The 17200-nt window shown below is 49.0% G+C and overlaps 1 protein-coding gene across 1 annotated transcript in view; it reads right to left on the minus strand.

The window, feature by feature from the left end:
- The window catches only part of bbs1 (Bardet-Biedl syndrome 1), a gene marked incomplete at its 5' end in the record, with an annotated part of 28007 nt that extends 11352 nt beyond the window's left edge, over positions 1 to 16655 (minus strand). Inside the window, 5 exons of the mRNA XM_033016897.1 lie at positions 2772 to 2841; positions 5111 to 5269; positions 5804 to 5924; positions 6999 to 7105; positions 16494 to 16655. Of these exons, the coding sequence (XP_032872788.1) occupies positions 2772 to 2841; positions 5111 to 5269; positions 5804 to 5924; positions 6999 to 7105; positions 16494 to 16655 (619 nt within the window). The remainder of the gene's footprint in view (positions 1 to 2771; positions 2842 to 5110; positions 5270 to 5803; positions 5925 to 6998; positions 7106 to 16493) is intronic.
- Positions 16656 to 17200: the final 545 nt, after the last annotated feature.

Consider the following 17200-nt stretch of genomic DNA (forward strand, 5'->3'; position numbering starts at 1 on the left):
TCGAGCCAGCACCGCCATTCATTGCGATCGTGGCTGATCGTCCCCTATCAATAACCCGTGCCTGCCTTCTCCCCATATCCCTTGACTCCACTAGCCCCTAGAGCTCTATCTAACTCTCTCTTAAATCCATCCAGTGATTTGGCCTCCTCTGCCCTCTGTGGCAGGGAATTCCACAAATTCACACAACTCTCTGGGTGAAAACGTTTTTTCTCACCTCAGTCTTAAATGACCTCCCCTTTATTCAAAGACTGTGTGGCCCCTGGTTCTGGACTCGCCCAACATTGGGAACATTTTTCCTGCATCTAGCTTGTCCAGTCCTTTTATAATTTTATATGTTTCGATAAGATATCCCCTCATCCTTCTAAACTCCAGTCAATACAAGTCTAGTCTTTTCAATCTTTCCTCATATGCCAGTCCCGCTATCCCAGGGATCAATCTGCGCTGCACTGCCTCAATCACAAGGATGTCCTTCCTCAAATTAGGAGACCAAAACTGTACACAATACTCCAGATGTGGTCTCACCAGAGCCATATACAACTGCAGAATAACCTCTCTACTCCTATACTGAAATCCTCTTGCTATGAAGGCCAACATTCCATTAGCTTTCTTCACTGCCTGCTGTACCCACACGCCAACTTCTTATGAACCTTACGAACTTCTTATTTGCACATGGGGTTATGGGGATAAGGCAGGAGAATGGGGTTGGGAGGGAAAGATAGATCAGCCATGATTGAATGGCGCAGATTATAGAAACGTAGGAAATAGGTGCAGGAGTAGGCCATTCGGCCCTTCGAGCCTGCACCGCCATTCAATATGATCATGTCTGATCATCCAACTCAGTATCCTGTACCTGCCTTCTCTCCATATCCCCCGATCCCTTTAGCCACAAGGGCCACATCTAACTCCCTCTTAAATATAGCCAATGAACTGTGGCCTCAACTACTTTCTGAGGCAGAGAATTCCACAGATTCACCACTCTCTGGGTGAAATATTTTTTTCTCATCTCGGTCCTAAAAGACTTCCCTCTTATCCTTAAACTGTGACCCCTTGTTCTGGACTTCCCCAACATCGGGAACAATCTTCCTGCAACTAGCCTGTGCAACCCAAGAATTTTGTAAGTTTCTATAAGATCCCCCCTCAATCTTCTAAATTCTAGCGAGTACAAGCCGAGTCTATCCAGTCTTTCTTCATATGAAAGTCCTGCCATCCCAGGAATCAGTCTGGTGAACCTTCTCTGTACTCCCTCCATGGCAAGAATGTCTTTCCTCAGATTAGGGGACCAAAACTGTACGCAATACTCCAGATGTGGTCTCACCAAGACCCTGTACAACTGCAGTAGAACCTCCCTGCTCCTATACTCAAATCCTTTTGCTATGAATGCTAACATACCATTCGCTTTCTTCACTGACTGCTGCACCTGCATGCCTACTTTCAATGACTGGTGTACCATGACATAAAATGGAGTTTTGAAAAATTATCATTAATGGCATTATGACATTATGTACTAATAAGGAATTTTAAAATAGAAACACAGGAAGGTTTAGGTTTAGAAGTAAAGAACTGCAAATGGAAGAGGACACAAAGTTTCCTTGCAGATCGGGACGAGCCTGAAGAAGGGTCCCGACCCGAAACGTTGCCTGTCCACGTTCTCCAGGGATGCTGCCTGACCCGCTGAGTTACTCCAGCACTCCCCATGTTATCTCACCGGCTCGCTTAGGGCCCCTTGTGGCTGTGGCCTGCTGGTGCAGCAGACCAGCGCACAGCGCAGGCAGGGAAAGCAGACCAGCAGGCCAAATATGTACACTCATTCTCACATGAATCCTCTGTGACTCTTGCCCCTGGGCTAACCCTGCCCTGAGGGCCTGCATTGTGGGGCAGTGTAAAAGGAGCTTTACTCCGTATGCAAGTCTTTAGACTTTAGACTGAGCGTGGAGACAGGTCCTTCAGCCCCCTAAGTCCATGCCTACCAGCGATCATAGAAACATAGACATAGAAAATAGGTGCAGGAGTAGGTCATTCGGCCCTTCGAGCCTGCACCGCCATTCAATATTATCATGGCTGATCATCCAACTCAGTATCCCATCCCTGCCTTCTCTCCTTACCCCCTGATCCCTTTAGCCACAAGGGCCACATCTAACTCCCTCTTAAATATTGCCAATGGCCTCAACTACCTTCTGTGGCAGAGAATTCCACAGATTCACCACTTTCTGTGTAACAAATGATTTTCTCATCTCGGTCCTAAAAGACTTCCATCTTATCCTTAAACTGTGACCCCTAGTTCTGGACTTCCCCAACATCGGGAATAATGTTCCTGCATCTAGCCTGTCCAACCCCTTAAGAATTTTGTACGTTTCTATAAGATCCCCCCCCTCAATCTTCTAAATTCTATCGTGTACAAGCCGAGTCTATCCAGTCTTTCTTCATATGAAAGTCCTGCCATCCCAGGAATCAGTCTGGTGAACCTTCTCTGTACTCCCTCTATGGCAAGAATGTCTTTCCTCAGATTAGGAGACCAAAACTGTACGCAATACTCCAGGTGTGGTCTCACCAAGACCCTGTACAACTGCAGTAGAACCTCCCTGCTCCTATACTCAAATCATTTTGCTATGAATGCTAACATACCATTTGCTCCATACACTCGCAGTAGGGACAATTTATAATTTCCCGAAGCCAATTAGCCAATTAGCCTACAAACCTTAGGAGTCCTAGTCTTAGGAGTGTGGATAAAGTGAAGAATGATCTCAGGACGGAGGAGGAGGAGAGAGCCTCACCTTTGGTGGTCATGATGAGGGTGCCATCTTCCCGCCCGTACTTGCCGAAACACAAACTGGTCACCACGTCCTTGCGAAGAGGCGGAGAGAAAAAGGGTAAATGTCGGACTCGAGGCTAAAGACATGTCACCGTTCATCCGAAACAGCTCCGTAACGGAGGACTCTGTTCCCCAGCGCACATACGGAGACGGACTGCTGGAAGGCCATTAACTCAAGGAATGGGCAGCACGGTGGCGCAGCGGTAGAGTTGCTGCCTCACCGCGCCAGAGACCCAGGTTCGATCCCCACTACGGGTGCTGTCTGTACGGAGTTTGTTTGTTTGTACCTTCTCCCCGTGACCTGCGTGGGTTTTCTCCGGGTGCTCTGGTTCCCTCCAACGCTACAAAGACGTGCGGGTTTGTAGGTTAATTAGCTTCTGTAAATTGTGTCCAGTGTGTGGGATAGTGCTGGTGTACGGGGCGATTGTTGGTCGGCGCGGACTCGGTGGGAGAGAGGGATGGATGGATGGATGGATAGGGTGAATGCACAGAGGCTTTTTTCCCCAGGGTAAGGGAATCAAGAAGCAGAGGACTTCGGTTTATGGTGAGAGGGGAAAGATTTAATAGAAACATGAGAGGCAACTTTTTTACACAAAGATATGGTGGGTGTATAGAACGAGCTGCCAGAGGAGGTAGTTGAGGCAGGGACTATCACAACAGGAGGATTTCAGTATAGGAGTAGAGAGGTTCTTGTGCAGTTGTATAGGGCTCTGGTGAGACCACATCTGGAGTATTGTGTACAGTTTTGGTCTCCTAATTTGAGGAAGGACATCCTTGTGATTGAGGCAGTGCAGCGTAGATTGATCCCTGGGATGGCGGGACTGTCATATGAGGAAAGATTGAAAAGACTAGGCTTGTATTCACTAGAGTTTAGAATGATGAGGGTGGATCTTATAGAAACATATAAAATTATAAAAGGACTGGACAAGCTAGATGCAGGAAAAATGTTGCCAATGTTGGGCGAGTCCAGAACCAGGGGCCACACAGTCTTTGAATAAAGGGGAGGTCATTTAAGACTGAGGTGAGAAAAAACTTTTTCACCCAGAGAGTTCCCTGCCACAGAGGGCAGTGGAGGCCAAGTCACTGGATGGATTTAAGAGAGAGTTAGATAGAGCTCTAGGGGCTAGTGGAGCCAAAGGATATGGGGAGAAGGCAGGCACGGGTTATTGATAGGGGACGATCAGCCATGATCACAATGAATGGCGGTGCTGGCTCGAAGGGCCGAATGGCCTCCTCCTGCACCTATTTTCTATGTTTCTCTGTTTTTGAGAAACATTTAGACAGGTACATGGATGGCCCCACAGCAGAGGAGTCCACGTCACGGGGCTGGAAGCTAATTCTGCTCCCACCATCATCTACCGCGACAAGTGATGGCTTCCACTGATTGTCGCTGGAAGCTTGCATCCTTTTCAGGACAGACGATGGCAGCGAGGTCAACATTTAACACATGAAAGATGGACACAAAAGAAGAAGGTACACGGATCGGACAGGTTTTGAAGAATATATAAGCCAAACACAGGCAGGTGGGACTAGTGTAGATGGGACAGGTTGATCGGTGTGGGCGAGTTGGGCCGAAGGGCCTGTTTCCATGATGTAATGCTCTCTGACTAAGTAACAGAAGTTAAAGTGTGAGATGGTGTGGATGTGGAGAGGATGTTTCCACGAGTGGGAGAGTCTAGGAGCCAGAGGGCACAGCATCAGAATTAAAGGACATAGTATCTATTTAGAAAGAAGATGATGAGGAATTTCTTCAGCAAGAGGGTGGTGAATCTGTGGGATTCAATGCTATAGACGGCTGTGGAGGCCAAGTCATTGGGTATTTTTAAGGCGCACATTGACACATTCTTGATTAGTAAAGGGCCTGTCCCACTTTCACGACCTAATTCACCACCTTTTTTACTCGTGGACATTTTTCAACATGTCGAAAAATCGCCCCGACCTACTTGATGCCACGAGTACCTACGACTAGCATCACGGCCTACCTACGACCTCGTGACGACCATGCTGCGAGCATGAGTCAAGGGCAAAGTCGGCAGAGGTCGTAAATTAGCTCGTGAAAGTGGGACAGGCCATTAATGGTTATGGGGAGAAGGCAGGAGGATGGGCTTGAGAGGGAAAGATAGAACAGCCATGATTAAATGGCGGAGTGGACTCGATGGGCCGAATGGCCTAATTCTGCTCCGATGACTTCTGGATGGTGTCAGCAGCCATGGGGAAAAGGCAGGATTGAATAGTGAAGGAGACCTGATGGGCCGAATGGCTTAATTCTGCTCCTGTAACCTGAACTTATGAAGGCCGTACCTGAGTTTTGGTGACGTTGATGAGGTTCTTGTCCCGGTACAGGTGGATCTCTGAGTTACCGAGGGCCACCAAAACCGCCTGGAACCCCTTGGATTTATGGTCCATCAGACCCATGGTCATAATGGGAGCGGGCAGGTAGACGGTCCACAGCTTCTTGCCCTGCGTGGGTAAAGGAAGCAAAGCAAAGGTCTACAATAGACCAGGACAGAAGATAGTTCAAGAAGGAACTGCAGATGCTGGAACAATCGAAGGTAGACAGAAATGCTGGAGAAACTCAGCAGGTGAGGCAGCATCTATGGAGCGAAGGAATAGGTGACGTAAGGTCAATTGGCTTGGTATAAATGTATAGAGATAAAATTGTCCCTAGTGTGTATAGGGTCGTGTTATTGTGCGGGGATCGCTGGTCTGTACGGAGTTTGTACGTTCTCCCCGTGACCTGCGTGGGTTTTCCCCGGGTGCTCCGGTTTCCTCCCACACTCCAAAGACGTGCAGGTTTGTAGGCTAATTGGGTTGGGTATAAAAAATTGTAAATTGACCCTAGTGTGGATAGGATATTGTTAATGTGCGGGGATCGCTGGTCGGTGCGGACTCGGTGGGCCGAAGGGCCTATTTCCGCGCTGTATCTCTAAACTAAAAGCCAAACCAATCTCCTCGGCCTCAACTGAGTCAAGAGCTCGTGCCGTGCAACCTTACCTTCTGGGTGTAGGAGTGAAGGGTCTCCTTCCCACAGCCAACAACAATGTTCTTGTTGACCCTCACCAGCCCCACCGGTTGGCAGTTCAGCTCGATGCAGTGTTTGGGCCGCCTCAAGTCCCTGTTGAGGCACCAACACAGAGTCACACAGCGTGGATACAGGCCAGGGGTGGGGAACCTTTTCATGTCGGAAGGCCGAATTAAATTAGCTGTAATCTAACAAGGCCGCATCCAAGAAACTTTAATTAGATATACTTCACGACATTTATCTTGAAAGTTGTTAAAGAAATCTATTCGTCGTGTTCTACCCGTAAGAGTGCCCAAAGCGAGTAACTCTTTGTGGCAATAAAATAGCCCTCATGACTTATTAATGTTTTAATTGAGGCCGTCAGCCGGGGAGGATTATTTCGTTGAATCTTCTTTTCCTCTTTGGTATTTTAAATAGGTTCATTTTAAGAATAAAATAAAAATAATAAAAGAGGAAGAAAAACATATTAATAAAAATAAAAGGATTTGTTCTACAAAATTTGGATTCATTCAAAAGGCCGCACTTAATGGCTTAGAAGGCCGCAGGTTCCCCACCCCTGATACAGGCCCTTCGGCCCACTCTTCCCACACTAGTCCCACCTGCCTGCGTTTGGTCCACCTCCCTCCAAACCTGTCCTCTCCCTGCGCCTGTCTGATTGCTTCTTAAACGGGATAGTCTCCGCCTCAGCTTAATCCTCCGGCAGCTCGTTCCACGCACCCCGCCACCCTCTGTGTGCGGAAAGAGTTTCCCCTCAGATTAAGGGACGTTCCTTCAGGAAGGAGATGAGGAGGAATTTCTTCAGTGAATCCGTGGAGGGCTGTGGAGGCCAAGTCAATGGACATTTTTAAGGCAGAGATGGATAGATTCTGGATTAGTATGGGTGTCAGGGGTTATGGGGAGAAGGCAGGGGTTAGGAGGGAGAGATAGATCAGCCGATTGAATGGCAGAGTAGACTTGATGGGCCTAATTCTGCTCCTATCACTTATGACCTTATCTATTCCTTTAAAACCTCCTCCTCCCCCCTTCACCTTAAACCCATGGCCTCTGGTTCTCGATTCCTCTACTCTGGGCAAGAGACTTATTCTTCTCATCATTTTATCCACCTCTATAAGATCATCCCTTGTCCTCCTGCTCTCCAGAGAATCCAATGGGAATGCAGTGGCCTACCTGCGGACAATGTAGATGTTCCCGTTCCGACAGGCAACGATGATCCTGAACTCCACATCAAACTGCCCACTGACATCCAGGAATACCGGCACGCTCGGCAGTCCCACCTGGTGGGATCAGACTGGAGTTGTAGATGTGGCTCAGTCCATTACACAGACCACACTCCCCCACCATTGTAGATGTAGCCCAGTCCATTACACAGACCACACTCCCCACCATTGTAGATGTAGCCCAGTCCATCACACAGACCACACTCCCCCACCATTGTAGATGTAGCCCAGTCCATCACACAGACCACACTCCCCCACCATCGACTCCATCTACACTTGGAAAAGCCGCGAACATAATCAAAGACTTGTTCCTTGTCCCACCCCGGTCATTCCTTCTTCTCCCCGCTCCCGTCCGGCAGAAGGGACAGAAACATAGAAAATAGGTGCAGGAGTAGGCCATTCGGCCCTTCGAGCCTGCACCGCCATTCGATATGATCATGGCTGATCATCCAACTCAGTATCCCATCCCTGCCTTCTCTCCATACCCCCTGATCCCTTTAGCCACAAGGGCCACATCTAACTCCCTCTTAAATATAGCCAATGAACTGTGGCCTCAACTACCTTCTGTGGCAGAGAATTCCACAGATTCACCACTCTCTGTGTAAAAAATGATTTTCTCATCTCGGTCCTAAAAGACTTCCCTCTTATCCTTAAACTGTGACCCCTAGTTCTGGACTCCCCCAACATCGGGAATAATCTTCCTGCATCTAGCCTGTCCAATCTCTTAAGAATTTTGTAAGTTTCTATAAGATCCCCCCTCAATCTTCTAAATTCTAGCGTGTATAAGCCGAGTCTATCCAGTCTTTCTTCATATGAAAGTCCTGCCATCCCAGGAATCTGTCTAGTGAACCTTCTCTGTACTCCCTCTATGGCAAGAATGTATTTCCTCAGATTAGGAGACCAAAACTGGACTTCCCCAACATCGGGAATAATCTTCCTGCATCTAGCAGAAGCTTGACAGCGCGCACCCCCAGACTCAGAAACAGGTTCTTTCCCTCTGTTATCAGGCTTCTGAACGGCCCTTCCATAAGCTAGGATACTGTCCCATCCTACCCCATTGTGGACATTGGAGTTTGTCTATGGAACTGATGCGCTACAATGCTGAGAACTATATTCTGCACTCTGTATCTTCCCCTTTGCTCTACCTATTGTATTTGAGTTTGTCTTGATAGTATTGATGTGTAGTATTATCTGATGCATGCAGAACTAATCTTTTCACTGGACCTCAGTACACGTGGCATTAATAAGTTCTGACTCTTCGTCAGTCTGAAGAAGGGTCTCGACCCAAAACGTCGCCCATTCCTTCTCTCCATAGATGCCGCCTCACCCGGTGAGTTACTCCAGCATTTTGTGTCTACCTTCGATTTTATCCAGCATCTGCAGTTCTTTCTCACGCAAAGCCTATAGTGGACTGGGTAGGAAGGAACTGCAGACGCTGGTTTACACCGAAGATCGGCGCAAAATGCTGGGGTAACTCAGCGGGACACAGATGCCGTTCCTTCTCTTCAGAGATGCAGCCTGTCCCGGCTGAGTTACTCCAGCATTTTGCGGCCTTCGAAAGTTGGGCCGAAGGGCCTGTTTCCGAGTCTTATCTCTGAAGTAAAGTCTGAAGGGGACTGGGTGGGCTGAAGGGCCTGTTTCCATGCTGTATCTCTAAGGAATAGTCTCAGGTGGTGCGAAGAAGGGCCTGTTTTTGATGTAGGGTCAAGTCTAAAGGGGAGTGATTGGGAGGAAGGGCCTGAGTCTCTGAACTAAACCGACCCTCGGCCCCCCGTGTATGCCAGTTCGTTGAGGGGGGAGGCTTGTGCGTGAGGAGTTGTGTGAGGAGGCCGGATTTTTACTTCGCCTGGACACGCGAGAGGCAGGAAACATGTTCCCGATGTTGGGGGAGTCCAGAACCAGGGGCCACACACACACACACAGTTTAAGAATAAGGGGTCGGCCATTTAGAACGGAGACGAGGAAACACTTTTTCTCACAGAGAGTTGTGAGTCTGTGGAATTCTCTGCCTCAGAGGGCGGTGGAGGCCGGTTCTCTGGATACTTTCAAGAGAGAGGGCTCTTAAAGATAGCGGAGTCAGGGGATATGGGGAGAAGGCAGGAACGGGGTACTGATTGGGGATGATCGGCCATGATCACATTGAATGGCGGTGCTGGCTCGAAGGGCCGAATGGCCTCTACTCCTGCACCTATTGTCTATTGTCAGCCGGCTTCTTGTCGTAGGTCGGAGGGGGGAGAGAGCTCGCAGCTCCGGGCGCGGGGTGCAGGGCAGGAGCAGATGCCACTCGATCTGGCCAGAAACAGAAGGCCGCTCCTCAGCTGGGAGGGAGGGGGGGCAGAAAGCAGAGCCGCTCTCACGTAACCCGACCCAACGGCTCGGGTGAAGCTCAGGAATGCCAAGGTCGCAACTCCTGACTTCAACTTAGCAGCAGCAGCAGGAGCCGAGATCTGACGGCCATGGTTTTAGGTTTTAATTTAATTTTGGAGATGCAGCTCGTAGAGTTCAGGCCGACCATCGATGGCCCCCTTTCGGTTCTGTTTAGAGGTACAGCATGGAAACAGGCCCTTCGGCCCATCGTGTCCATGCCGACCATCAACCACCTGTTCAGATCAGGTCTATTCTTGGAGGGTCAGCATGGAAACAGGCCCTTCTGCCCATCATGTACATGTCGACCATCCACGACCTGTTCAGATCAGGTCAATGTTTAGCGATAACAGCGTGGAAACAGGCCCTTCGGCCCATCGTGTCCATGTCAATAATCAATGGTCCATTCACATTAGCTCTATATTTAGAGATACAGGCCGTTCAGCCCATCGAGTCTACTCCGCCTTTCAATCCTGGGTGAACTATCTTTCCCTCTCAGCCCCATTCTCCTGCCTTCTCCCCATAATCCCTGACACCCGTACTAATCAAGAACCTGTTAATCTCTGCCTTAAAAATATCCACTGACTTGGCCTCCACAGCCTTCTGTGGCAATGAATTCCACAGATTCGTCACCCAGCGACTAAATAAATCCCTCCTCATCTCCTTCCTAAAGGTACGTCCTTTTATGCTGTGGCCTCTGGTCCTAGATTTTGGGCTCACAGCCACAGTGACCTGGGTTCGATCCTGACCACGGGCGCTTGTCGGTACGGAGTTTGTACGTTCACCCCGTGACCTGCGTGGGTTTTCCCCGGGTGCTCTGGTTTCCTCCCACACTCCAAAGACGTACAGGCTAATTGGGTCGGACTCGGTGGGCCGAAGGACCTGTTTCTGCGCTGTACCTCTAAACTAAACTAAACTTTAGAGTTGAAGGTAGACACAAAAAGGCTGGAGTAACTCAGCGGGTGAGGCAGACTGATTCCTGGGATGTCAGGACTTTCATATGAAGAAAGACTGGATAGGCTCGGCTTGTACTCGCTAGATTGAGGGGGGATCTTATAGAAACTTACAAAATTCTTAAGGGGTTGGACAGGCTAGATGCAGGAAGATTGTTCCCCATGTTGGGGAAGTCCAGGACAAGGGGTCACAGTTTAAGGATAAAGGGGAAATCCTTTAGGACCGAGATGAGAAAAACATTTTTCACACACAGAGTGGTGAATCTCTGGAACTCTCTGTCACAGAAAGTAGTTGAGGCCACAGTTCATTGGCTATATTTAAGAGGGAGTTAGATGTGGCCCTTGTGGCTAAAGGGATCAGGGGGCATGGAGAGAAGGCAGGTACAGGATACTGAGTTGGATGATCAGCCATGATCATATTGAATGGCGGTGCAGGCTCGAAGGCACCTATTTTCTATGTTTCTATGAATGGGCGACGTTTCGGGTCGAGACCTCGAGAAGGGCCTCGACTCGAAACGTCACCCATTCCTTCTCTCCAGAGATGCTGCCTGTCCCACCGAGTTACTCCAGCACTTTTGTGCCCATCTATAAGCAGGCAGCTGTTTTCTTTTTTAAAAAAAAGCATTCCAGAGGTCGGTCCGAGCTATTTTAAGCTGCCCGCCCTCAATCAAAGGGTAAAACGTTCGGGATAGTGAGTGACACATACCTGTGGCATCATCTTACAGCGTGTAGGTGTACCGGAGGCCCCATTGTGTTAAAAAGCAGGTGGTAGCTTTGCCAAGGAGATATATGAATGCGTTTCAAATCAGACACAGATCACGCACGGGCCAATGTTAACTCTCAGGCCATAAATTCCCAGTGTACATTTAGAATGGAATCTGCTTGTGTAAACAGATCACACTGTAATCACCTCTTCCCCCTTCTGCACCAAGGCTGGAACTGCTGCAAGGCATGTTTGCCTGCCCTGCCTTTGATACTAATATGGACGGGCTTACACAGAGCATAGCTTCAAAATGGAGGCCCACTGTACTAGGGGTTTCCAGTCTGGGTTGGTAGTAGGGTCGCCAACTGTCCCGTATTAGTCGGGACATCCCGTATATTGGGCTAAATTGGTTTGTCCCGTATGGGAACGCCCTTGTTCCGTATTTGACTGCCACTACTCAGGTCGAGGGGACTGTCAAGTCACTTTTATTTCTATAGCACATTTAAAAAACATCTCTCGTTGACCAAAGTGCCTTACATTAACAATTACAGCACGGAAACAGGCCATCTCGACCCTTCTAGTCCGTGCTAGTACCACATTGGTGGAGGTACTAGCGTTATATAACAGTGGTTCATAGATTACGTATATACATAAATACATACATATAGCTCTCCCTCAGAGGACGTCAAGAAAGGCTTGAGAGTAAAGGTAAGTCTTTAGTCTCGACTTAAAAGAGTCGATGGAGGGGGCAGTTCTGATGGGAAGAGGGATGCTGTTCCACAGTCTAGGAGCTGCAACCGCAAAGGCGCAGTCGCCCCTGAGCTTATGCCTAGACCGCGGGATGTTCAGTAACCCCAAGTCGGCCGATCTGAGGGACCTGGAGGTGATGTGGTGGGTAAGCAGAGTTTTGATGTAGGTGGGGGCAAGCCCGTTAAGGGCTTTGTAAACTGTCAATAGACAATAGAGGAACAGCCATGATCGCATTGAATGGCGGCGCTGGCTCGAAGGGCCGAATGGCCCCATCCTGCAACTATTGTCTATTGTCTATTTTACGCTTGGACCCAAATTGGACAGGAAAAACACGAGTGTGGTGGCTACAGGGCTTATTAATAACTCTGACGTACAGCTGCAGAAGACAAGGGTTCAGTAGATGCTACAAAAACACTGTCCCCTTTGTCAAGAAAAGCTCACCACCCTTTGAAGGGTCTCCATTCTAAAAGCAGGATGTCGAAGCATATCATGACTGAGAGAGAGAGACCTGGTAACAAATAGCTCTCTGTTCTCCGCCTAGGTCTGGGCCTACTGAAAGGCTTCTACTCGCTGGAGTTTAGAAGGACGAGATGGGGGGACCTCATTGAAACATAACCAAATAACGAAAGGCCCAGATAGATTGGATGTGGAGAGGATGTTTCTACAAGTGGGAGAGTCTAAGAATAGAGGTAATTACCTCAGAAATAAAGGACGTTCCTTTCTGAAGGAGATGAGGAGGAATTTATTTCGTCAGGGGGTGGTGAATCTGTGGAATTCATTGTCACAGAGGGCTGTGGAGGCCAAGTCAATGGATATTTTTGAAGGCAGAGATATTGATTCTTGATTAGTACGGATGTCAGGGGTTATGGGGAAAAGGCAGGAGAATGGGGTTAGGAGGGAGGGATAGATCGGCCATGATTGAATGGTGTAGACGATGGGCCGAATGGCCTAATTCTGCTCCTATCACTTATGAGGGATGGCTATATTCAAAGAACCTTAGGATGTTCGATGTTGGGTTGGAAGGGGCTGCAGATGCTGGTTTAAACCAAAGATAGACACAAAAAGCTGGAGTCACTCAGCGGGTCAGACAGCATCTCCGGAGAAAAGGAACAGGTGACGTTTCGGGTCGAGACCCTGTTTTTTTAGTTTAGTTTAGTCTAGTTTATCGTCAGGGGTGAAGTGAAAAGTTAATACAGTCTAGGAGCAGAATTAGGCCAAATGGCCCATCATGTCCACTCTGCCATTCAATCGTGGCTGATCTATCTTTCCCTCTCAACCCCATTCTCCTGCCTTCTCCCCATGACGCCCGACACCGGTACTAATCAAGAATCTGTCAATCTCCGCCTTAAAAATAACCGATGACTTGGCCTCCACAGCCTTCTGTGGCAATGAGTTCCACAGATTCACCACCCTCTTCTGGCTGAAGAAATTCCTCCTCATCGTTTTAAAGGGACGTCCTTTTATACTGAGGAATCCAGACAGTCCCACAAGTGGAAACATCCTCTCCACATCCACTCTGTCCAAGGCTTTCAGTATTATTCGGTAAGCTTCGATGAGGTCCTGCAGTGAGACGCTCATCATATGTTAACCCAATCATTCCTGGAATCATTCTCGTAAAGGCTTGGGTAAAGGGAATAACGTGTCACAGTCAGAATGTAGCAACAGGGAACGGTAGCTGATGCTGTACACGAAAAGATAGAAGAGAGGGTTGTTTTTCAGACTGGACAAGTTACCAGCGGCTTAGTTTAGTCTAGTCAATGCTAAACGATGTGTTCACTCGATTCCTCTGTATATAGGTCTCTGCTCCATGGAGTGCAAGAGGATGAGGGGTACAAAATCATGAGAGGAATAGATCTGGTAGACGCACAGAGTCTCTAGTTCAGTGTAGGGGAATCGAGGACCAGAAGACATAGGTTTCAAGTGAGGGGGGGGAGGGGTAAGATTTAAGTGTTTAAGAAGGAACTGCAGATGCTTGAAAATCTAAGGTAGACAAAATGCTGGAGAAACTCAGCGGGTGCAGCAGCATCTATGGAGCGAAGGAAATAGGCAACGTTTCGGGCCGAAACCCTTCTTCAGACTGAACTAAGGTTTAATATGAATATAGAGGGGGTGACTTTTTCCACACAAAGGTGGTGAGAGGATGGAACGAGCTGCAACGTTTAAGAAACCTTGGGACAGGCACGTGGATAGGACAGGTTTGGAGGCGATCAGGCAGGTGGGACTAGTGTAGATGGGGCATGTTGGCGAGTTGGGACGAGGGGCTTGTTTCAACTCTGTACCTGAGCTCATGGGTCACTCTGCTCTACAACACTCCGCCCCCCCCCCCCCCCACCCCCCGGGGCCCGACCGGTCCTTGCCCTGGTCTGACGGCCCAAAATGCTACACCTCGCCCTTATCCTCATGAAACTCCACCAGCGAGTCCTCAGCCCGCTGGCCCAGCTGATCCAGAACATTCCATGGCCGCACATATTTCGGGCGGCCGGATGACGTCACGAGGAGGCTCATAAATGGTCAGGCCCAGGGGCACAATCAGTTGGTCCACGGGCAGAGGGAGAAACTGTGCACATTGTTGGCGGTTCCTTTAAGGCCACAACATGCGTGGCCTAATAAGGAGGCGGGCTAAATTTAAGGTCGAGGGGACGGGAGGCTATTCGCGGCTCATTACCACTTCCTAGCGGGTTCTGTTTTTAGCCAGTCTCTCCAGAAACTTGAACCCTTCAACACTTGGCCAACGTCAACGGCCGGTCACCCCGCTGAGAGGTTTCACAGACAAGGGAACCGCAGGGGCTGGGGATGGCGGGAAAAATGAAAAGGCACCAAGTCCTGGGGCCAACTCACCGGCAGCATCTCTGGAGAACACGGATTGGTGATGTCGCTGGTTGGGACACTTCCTCAGAAGTCATAGAAACATAGACAATAGGTGCAGGAGTAGACCATTCGGCCCTTCGAGCCTGCACCGCCATTCAATATAGAAACATAGACATAGAAACATAGACAATAGGTGCAGGAGTAGAGGCCATTCGGCCCTTCGAGCCTGCACCGCCATTCAATATGATCATGGCTGATCATCCAACTCAGTATCCCATCCCTGCCTTCTCTCCATAACCCCTGATCCCTTTAGCCACAAGGGCCACATCTAACTCCCTCTTAAATATAGCCAATGAACTGTGGCCTCAACTACCTTCTGTGGCAGAGAATTCCACAGATTCACCACTCTCTGTGTAAAAAATGATTTTCTCATCTCGGTCCTAAAAGACTTCCCTCTTATCCTTAAACTGTGACCCCTAGTTCTGGACTCCCCCAACATCGGGAATAATCTTCCTGCATCTAGCCTGTCCAATCTCTTAAGAATTTTGTAAGTTTCTATAAGATCCCCCCTCAATCTTCTAAATTCTAGCGTGTATAAGCCGAGTCTATCCAGTCTTTCTTCATATGAAAGTCCTGCCATCCCAGGAATCTGTCTAGTGAACCTTCTCTGTACTCCCTCTATGGCAAGAATGTATTTCCTCAGATTAGGAGACCAAAACTGTACGCAATACTCCAGGTGTGGTCTCACCAAGACCCTGTACAACTGCAGTAGAATCTCCCTGCTCTTATACTCAAATCCTTTTGCTATGAAGTCAATATACAATAAACATTCGGCCCTTCGAGCCAGCACCGCCATTCAATGTGATCATGGCTGATCATCCCCAATCAGTACCCCGTTCCTGCCTTCTCCCCATATCCCCTGACTCCGCTATTTTTAAGAGCCCTGTCTAGCTCTCTCTTGAAAGCATCCAGAGAACCTGCCTCCACTGAGGCAGAGAATTCCACAGACTCACCACTCTCTGTGAGAAAAAGTGTTTCCTCGTCTCTGTTCTAAATGGCTTACTCCTTATTCTTAAACTGTGTGTGGCCCCTGGTTCTGGACTCCCCCAACATCGGGAACATGTTTCCTGCCTCTAGCGTGTCCAAACCCTTAACAATCTTATATGTTTCAATGAGATGCCCTCTCATCCTTCTAAACTCTTTTTTTTTTCCCCTTCTTTTTTTAAAAAGGTTTTCTTTCACAGACATGTCTTCACCCATTATTATTTCTTCCAGTTGTGCTGTAAAAGCAGCTCGAGGATTTCTCCAAGTCAGGCGCTGTTTAAGTTTGGAGATAAGTTTGGAGGATTTCAGTATAGGTTCTTCTGCAGTTGTACAGGGCTCTGGTGAGACCACATCTGGAGTATTGCGTACAGTTTTGGTCTCCTAATTTGAGGAAGGACATCCTTGTGATGGAGGCAGTGCAGCGTAGGTTCACGAGATTGATCCCTGGGATGGCGGGACTGTCACATGAGGAAAGATTGAAAAGACTAGGCTTGTATTCACTGGAGTTTATAAGGATGAGGAGGGGATCTTATAGAGACATATAAAATTATAAAAGGTAGACAAAAGTGCTGGAGAAACTCAGCGGGTGCAGCAGCATCTATGGAGCGAAGGAAATAGGCAACGTTTCGGGCCGAAACCCTTCTTCAGACTGATGTTATGTGGGCGGGTTGGGGTGAGGGGACTGTTTCCGCAGTCGTCTTTCTTACAGTTTGGCTTTCTTCCCAACCAATTGTTCAAGCGCTTTTGATTGCAACATGCGATTTAATTTAGTTCAACAAAGAAACTGACAAGTTACTAAAGAACCGGAGGGGAGGGCGACTACCTTGGCCTGGATGGTGAAGGCCTCAGGGTCCAGGATGCAGACGTCCATGTTCTCCGTGCCCACCACCAGGCAACCCACCGCATCCTCGTCGGCCATGTTCTTGTTCAGCATGGCCATGCAGGCGATGACTGTCTGTGGAGCACAGGGAGGGAGCGGCAGTGATCAGTACATGGGGGAGCGGTGGGGGGGGGGGGCAGGTACGGCAGGGGCAGGGGTGGGGGCAGAGAGAGAGAGATGGGGAGAGATATAGAGACAGAGGGACAGAAAGAGAGAAAGACACAGTGAAAGAAAGATGGAGTGAGAGTGAGAGAGACAGAGACAGAGAGATGGGGAGAGATACAGAGACAGGGGGACAGAAAGAGAGAAAGAGAGATGGAGAGAGAGTGAGAGAGACAGACACAGAGGGAGACAGAGAGAGACAGAGAGAAACAGGGATGAAGGAGGGGGCAGATTGAGGGGAGGGGCAGACAAAGAGACAGAGGTTGGGAGGGGCGGAGCTTGAGGACAGACTGGGATGGAGTGGGATAGAAAGATGGAGGGAAGGAGGAAGGGTCGGGATAGAAGAACAGACTGGGGTGGGAGGGAGGGGTGGAAGGAGTGGGGGTGCCAAACCAGGGGGCTGGGGGGGCAGACAGAGAGTGGAGTGGTGGGAGGGGGGGGGTGAAGGTGTGGTGGATGCAGGATAAGGGAGAGGGAGGGAGAGGGAG

The sequence above is a fragment of the Amblyraja radiata genome, unplaced genomic scaffold (assembly GCF_010909765.2).
Source record: "Amblyraja radiata isolate CabotCenter1 unplaced genomic scaffold, sAmbRad1.1.pri scaffold_628_ctg1, whole genome shotgun sequence".
Taxonomy (NCBI): Eukaryota; Metazoa; Chordata; class Chondrichthyes; order Rajiformes; family Rajidae; genus Amblyraja; species Amblyraja radiata.